Below are 6,840 nucleotides of genomic sequence, written 5' to 3'. Positions count from 1 at the left end.
AGTCTAAACATGAAATTCATTTGTTTCATATACAGTTTCTACAAATAGCCTGAAAGCAATGTTATATATTTTATTTTCTTTGAGACAGAGTCTTGCTCTGTTGCCAGGTTAGAGTGCAATGGTTCGATCTCAGCTCACTGGAAACTCCGCCTCCTGGGTTCAAGTGATTCTCCTGCCTCAGCCTCCCGAGTAGCTGGGATTACAGGCATACACCACCATGCCCAGCTAATTTTTGTATTTTTAGTAGAGATGGGGTTTTGCCATGTTGGCCAGGCTGGTCTCGAACTCCCGACCTCAGGTGATCCACCCAGTTTGGCCTCCCAAAGTGCTGGGATTACAGGCACGAGCCATCGTGCCCGGCCCAATTTTATATATTTTAAATAATTTTGCGCATGAAGCAAAGTTTTGACTGCAACCTGTGTCATGAGGTCAGATGTGCGTTCTTCGTTCATGGCATTGTGTTGGGTTTTCTGATTAGGGATGCTCTGTCTGCACACACCTGAGCTTCTCTCATGCAGGGGTCACTGTCCCCACTTTACAGGTGAGAACTTGAGGGCTCCAGTGACTTCCCACTGCCCTTTTGGTCTTCCCACGGTTAAGAGCAAAATCTTAACCGTGGAACATGAGGCCCCGTCCTTGCCTCCCCTGTCACTCTGACCCAGCCACCTGGCCTTTTCTCAGGTCCCAGTGTTCATGGGCACAGCTCCAAGTTACAATGTTTGGGAACTTTCTGGGTCCTTTTCCACCTGGAGGCTTCAGCTCCTTCTTCAGGATATCTCCTTCTTCTTCTTCTCCTCCTGGGATATCACTCACTTGGGACTCAGGAGGGTCCTCCTCGCCGTCCCCTCCCTCTCCTCTGCCTCTTATTCACCTCTTGCACAAACACTGGGCACTGGTTAGTGCCGCTCTCCCCCACGGGGCAGGGCACGTCCTGCTTAGCTCATTGCAGTATCTCAGTGCCTGGCATGTGGGAACAACCATCCCAGCAGCTGACAGCCATGAAGTGTTTCTGTGCCAGCCTTTGAACTAAGTACTTCAGGCCCCCAGGCCACTCTTCCTCCTAAAGACCCTCGTCCCCAGGAAGCAGCCCTTGACTCTATTAAAAACTCACATTGATTTATTAGAATATGAAAAAGATTCAGTTTCTTCTGTACAGGCGGCAGAGTGGCAGCAGCTGCGGTGGCTTGGTACATGGTTGTTGACGTCACCCGTGCATGGTGACTCCTGCCCAAACAGCACTTGCATGGAGAGGAGGATGGACAGATGGGCCGAGGACCCATGGCCCAGTCCCCTGCAAAGAGGGACACTCTGACTATTGCACAATCCTGGGGGAGTGCCCCAGGGACAGGGGGAAGGAGTGTGTGTGAGCAAAGGTCTCTGGGGCCCAGGATTCTGCCCAACCCACCAGCCCCGGGGACAGGAGATCCTCGGGGGAGGCCTTCTCCCCCCACCCCCAACCGCCTCCACAATGGGCTCCACGGCAGGCAGGGTGTGGTACACACGAGGGAAAGGTTCCAGGGGCCAAACCCAGGGTGGGGGAAGTAAGAGCAGGCCAGCAGGACTGGAGGTCAGGCCCAAGAGCTAGGCAGGTGCCAAGAGGCCAGCATCTGTGAGGCTGGAGAGACTCTTGATTAGGAGTGGGAGTTACTTCTGATGTCACCGTCTTCGGGCAATAGTTGAGAGCCCAGCAGGCAGAGAAACATGGGGGAGGGGGTTGGACAGACAGGCACAAATGAATAAGGGTAATTCCTGGAGTGTGAGGAGGGAGTTAGAGGCAGAGCACTGTTCAGCCAGGGGTTTTCAAAATGTTTTAAAAAACAGGAGTGCCCTCTGTGCAAACAATCATATATAGAAGTGTGAACAAACGAAACTTAAAAAGGCAGCACATTCTGGAGCCACGGCCAGTCCTTCCCCCAGCAGCATCCCCTGAGGGGCCCAGTGGTCCCCATGGGAGCACAGTTCGGAAAGCTCTGAGTCACATCACTGTCAACCTAGAAACCACCCCTGCTCCAGGCAGAGACGCTCAGAGATGCCCTCAGCCCGCAGCTCTGAGTAAGGACAGGTTGGGGTGGTAGCCAGGGTGACAGAGCTGGCAGGAGTGTGAGACCTTGGTGGGTCAGCAGTCCCTCCCCCAGCCATGTGCCTGGTACCCCTGGCATGTCCCCTAATAAAGCAGGGCCTGCTCGAGGGAGGCCTCAGCTCCCTCCCTTCCCGGGGGGGACCACAGCTGAGCCAGAGACTCTTTGGTTAGAAACTAAGATTGGTCTGAATGAGGAGGAGGATGAGGCAGAGGGAGGAGCCTCCGAGGCCCTAGTCCAGGTCCGGAGAAGCCTGGATCTAGGGAGAGGCAGAGCCGGCCTCACCAGCCCCAGCAGTTCTGCCAAATGGACTGGGGAGGCAGCTCTGGTGGGGCGGATGCTTCCCAGGAGGCGGTGGTGGGGAGCTGTGCTAGGATGGGGGATGTGGGCCCAGCTGCCATGCGGTAGGGGGAGGGGCAGGGCCAATCCGCGTCAGGAAGGGCAAGGGGAGCCCCCAGCAGTCCCTGCTCTGGTGGGAGAGTCTGTGAGGGGACGGGCGCTGCCTGCTGGCCCTGGCGCTACTGCCCCTTAGGGATGAACGGCTCTCCCTCCCCAGGCTCAGGGTGCGGGCCTGGGTCACTGAGGCAGCGCTGTATCCTCTGGGAGCTGGGGCTGTCACTGGGTGCGGGGGTGAAGACATCGTCGGTTCCTGGGGTCGAAGGCTCCTTGCTCCGCATCATGATACCCCCATCGTCCTCCTCGTCCTCCTCGACCACCTTCGCAGGATCCCGGCTCAACCCCAAGACCTTGCCCTTCAGCTCCTCGTTCACCAGGTCCACAGACTCGGGTGACTGCGGGGAGGCCGGGTCGATGGTGATGACAGGCAGGTCCTCCTTCGGCTCATAGGCCAGTGGGTCTGGGACCAAAAGCAAGACACAAGCTGGGTTCCGCTCTGGAGCCCAGCCCAGCATGTGCCACTCGGCCGCGTCAGCGCTTCCTGCAGGTCTTCTCATGAGCACAGCTGTCCTTGTCCCAACAGGCCTCAGAAGCCGGCCTCTGAGACCCTCCACCCCACAGCTTCCCTTCCTCAGACCGTGGCGCTCTCCTCTGACAGGGACTCCCAGAGGTGTCCCTCCACAGGCCAAGACCTGGGGCTCCTCCTGGCATCAGTCTACCCTGGGGCCTTGCCCTCATGTCCCCCACACGCGTTAGGGGTCTCGAAGGGGCAGATACCCTGCTTTCCTGCCAGGCACCATGGCTCTCCCAGCTCCCCGCACAGTCCTCATCCGGAACATCTCTGTCCCTAGGGATGGCCCCTGACGTAGAAGCAGTTCATGGCTTGGAAGGGCCCCCTGAGGTCAGCGAGGGCCAGGCCTGTCCTCCCAGTGGCTGGGGCCTGTTCCTGTGGAGCCCCATCCTCAGGAGGCGGCGCCTCGGAGCACCCAGTCCTGAGGCCCCTCAGCAGGCCCTTACCTGAGCCGATGCGGGCCCGAGACATGGTGGGTGAGTCCAGCTTGTGGGCTGGCACTGTCAGGTAGTTGTTGATCTGACAGAGAGGACAGACGGGGTGAGCACAGGCAGCTGGGCAGAGGGAGCCCCTCAGGACAGAACCCGGCCAGTGCCACCCCACCTTCCGTGCATGCGGGGCGCTCGGCCCCGTCCCTGTGCCTGTGTGGGCAGCCGTACTGGTCCTTCAGGAGCTCCTGAGGGCTCAACCCAGGCTCCTGTCACAGCCTCCCTGAACACACCTACACTGCCCAGCCTTAAATCCACCCATTCCTCTGTCCCCTGCCACTGCCCTAACCCAGGCCACACCCCACACCCCCATGCCAATCCCTTGCTTAGAACTCTTTATGGCTCTCCATGCCCTTACACGGCCAACAAGCCCCTCGAAAACCAAACCCTGTTCCTAGAATGGGTACATTTCTGCAGAAGCTGTGGCGGAGCTTGGGTGAGTGGGGTGGGATACAGGTTCCCAGAGAAAGGCAGAGGCTACCTTCTGCTCCAGCTGCCGGGCCTTCTGCCTCCGGAGCAGCATCTGGTTCCAGGCTTCCTCGTAGGGGTCCGCCACCAGCGTGTGTCTGTTGTAGGACCGCAGCTGTGGGAGGCACAGCGTCAGGGCAGTGCAGGCGCCGGAAGGCTCTGGTCATGGAGGGGTGGGGGCAGTTCTGGAGGCCAGGCCAGCCCTGGGGTGGGTGCCGAGGGGCACGGGCAGGGCAGGGCTGCCGTGGAGAGGGGCTGCAGGGCTCCTGTACCCCGGGGGTCGGGCTGGGGAGCAGGCCCTCACCCGCTGCCTGGTCTTCTGCAAGTTGTTCCTCAGGATTTTGCGGATCTCCTCCTCCTTGTCCTTGGACAGTGCCGGCAGGATGCGCTCGGAAGGCAGGGACTTGGGGTGGATGTTCCTGGGACAACAGGGCATAGGTTAGGTCCCCAAGATTCTTGGGACCCTAGAGCCTCCCAGGTTTGGCCAGAAGGAAGTCACCCTAGGGATGACCCAGGTGGGCACCAAAGCCTCAGGTCCTTAGTGTGAGCCCACAGCCCTCTTGTCCGCCCCAACAGGACAACAGAGAGCCCTGCCCTCTGGTGGCTGCCTCCAACTGCGCTGGAGGGGCCGGTGTGTGGGAGCAGAAGCTGCCTGGTTGCCCCAGCACTCACTGCATGGAGACGGTGGAGACGGCGGAGGGGATCTTGCCCATGCCCCCGCTCTCCACCAGCTCGATGGCCTGCTTCATCTCCATCTTGTGGTAGAAGGCGATGAGTTGGGGCTCCTTGGAGCGCTCGCCGGCTATCAGACACTTCTTCACGTATTTCTTATTAAACCGGTTGAGCCTGGTAGGAGAGGAGGGAGATGGATGGAGCCAGCTCCCAGGAGTGGGGAGATGCCCAGGCCCAGGAGACCCTTGCCTGCCCCTCCCGGCCTGCCCACCAGGCCTGCCACCTACTTGTCCTTCCAGTGGTGGTGACCGTAGTGGCCACAGATGTCCTCGATGCCTGTCAGAAGGTGGTCCAGGAACTGAAAGGGGCCCAGGGCCAGGTCAAGCCTCGCTGTGGGGCACCTTCCCCTCTGACTAGCCCCGCTCCCTCCTGCAGCTGCGGCCTTGCTGCGCCCAGCCCTGTAGTTCCATGAGCAGCCAGCAGGTGGCGCCCACACTCCACTCATCAAACCCAGTGGCCCGACTCTGGGTATCTTGAACCCTCGCCTGTGTCTGTCTGAGCCCCCTTCTCTAATTCCACCTGGGATCCATGCCTAGGATAGGTCTCAAATGGAGGCAGAGATGGCATGATGCCCCCTCCTCAGGCTCCCAGCTGCTCACACCACACCTTCCTATGGCTCCTGGGGCAGAGGGAGACCCCGGGCACCAGCACAGGGAGGAGGGGCTGATGCGGGGCAGGGACATGAGGCCCAGCTGCTCCCCATTTCCCTGTTCCTCCTGCAACCAAGGACCCAGCCCGCACTCCAGTACCTGTGTGTGGATCTCCTCGTTGATGGAGCGCTTCGTCTCTTGCTTTTTCTTCACAGCCAACAGGTCTACCAGGGGCCGAATGGTCATGCCCTGGGAAGCAGGCAGATGTCAGGCACTCTAGTTCTGCTACCCAAGCAGGGAGGCCACGGAGCCTCCCTACGCCCACCCTAGACCCCCAAGGCTAGGATGCCCTCTCTGCTCTGCCCTCTCCCAGGACCCAAGGGTGTGAGAACTCTCCCACTTCCCGGCACTTATCTAAAGACAGGTCCTTAAGGCCTGCTTCTTCCTGGAGACACGGTCAGAGGTTTAACTGGCAAATGACGCCCATGCTGGTCATCTGGCCTGGGCCAGGCAGCAGACAGCCTGGGTTCAGATGTAGACAGCACTGCAGACTCGCTCTACAACCCCAAGGAAGTCAGGCCCCACACACAGGGAAAACCACCTCTGCACTGCCTCCCTACCAGGACTGCGAGAAGGACCAAGTAATAACAGCAGCAGTGGATGGAACTGCACACTTGCCATGTGACCAACACATGTGCTTGGAAGTGTTTTAGCATCAGCTCTCCAATACCCACAACACTAAAAGGCAGGTCCTTCCATTGTCCCTATTTAACAGATGCAGAAACTGAAGCTCAGAGAGGTTAAGCAGCTTTCTAAGATTCCACAGAAGCAGTAAAGCCATGGTTCAAACCCAGGCAGGCTGGCTCTGAAGGGAGGCCCCCTCCCCAATGCTGCCTTCAATGAAAATGGGCTTGGAAAATCATTAGCACAACCAGCTTGCAAAATCAAGGTGAAAAAAATATTTTTGAAGATGGAAGCAATGCAAGAGGACAAAAGTAGCAGCCGCCTCCTCTCCTTTTCTTTTCTTTTTTTTTTTTTGAGATGGAGTCGTGCTCTGTTGCCCAGGCTGAAGTGCAGTGGCATGATCTTGGCTCACTGCAATCTCCGCCTCCCGGGTTCAAGCAATTTTCCTGCCTCAGCCTCTGAGTAGCTGGGATTACAGGCACCCACCACCACAGCCAGCTACTTTTTGTATTTTTAGTAGAGACAGGGTTTCACCATGTTGGCCAGGCTGGTCTCAAACTCTTGACCTCAGGCAATCCGCCTGCCTCAGCCTACCAAATTGCTGGGATTACAGGTACGAGCCACCGTGCCCAGCCTCTCTCCTTTTTCTTAACTCGAGACAGAGTCTCACTCTGTTACACAGGATGGAGGAGTGCAGTAGCGCAATCACAGCTAACAGCTTCCTTAACCTCCTCCGCTCAAGCTATCCCCTCCTACCTCAGCTTCCCAAGTAGATGGGACTACAGGCATGCACCACCACACCCGCCAATTTTTTTAATTTTTTTGTAGAGACA

At 58.2% G+C, this 6,840-nt stretch overlaps 1 protein-coding gene across 7 annotated transcripts in view; it reads right to left on the bottom strand.

Annotated features, from left to right (window-relative positions):
* Positions 1-1,095: 1,095 nt before the first annotated feature.
* Positions 1,096-6,840, bottom strand: part of SLC9A1 (solute carrier family 9 member A1) — a 58,628-nt gene continuing 52,883 nt past the window's right edge. For 6 of the 7 annotated variants that reach the window (XM_017856439.1, XM_017856440.1, XM_017856442.1 and 3 more), the window contains 7 exons: positions 5,483-5,572; positions 4,961-5,031; positions 4,674-4,847; positions 4,306-4,420; positions 4,015-4,116; positions 3,492-3,564; positions 1,096-2,934 (listed from right to left, as the gene is read on the bottom strand). In XM_017856439.1, the coding sequence (XP_017711928.1) occupies positions 2,597-2,934; positions 3,492-3,564; positions 4,015-4,116; positions 4,306-4,420; positions 4,674-4,847; positions 4,961-5,031; positions 5,483-5,572 (963 nt within the window). In that variant the 3' untranslated portion in view covers positions 1,096-2,596. The remainder of the gene's footprint in view (positions 2,935-3,491; positions 3,565-4,014; positions 4,117-4,305; positions 4,421-4,673; positions 4,848-4,960; positions 5,032-5,482; positions 5,573-6,840) is intronic. The other variant, XR_001882313.1, reaches the window with a different exon arrangement.

The sequence above is a fragment of the Rhinopithecus bieti genome, unplaced genomic scaffold (assembly GCF_001698545.2).
Source record: "Rhinopithecus bieti isolate Rb0 unplaced genomic scaffold, ASM169854v2 scaffold_41082, whole genome shotgun sequence".
Classification (NCBI taxonomy): Eukaryota; Metazoa; Chordata; class Mammalia; order Primates; family Cercopithecidae; genus Rhinopithecus; species Rhinopithecus bieti.
This window is presented reverse-complemented; position numbering and strand designations above follow the sequence as displayed.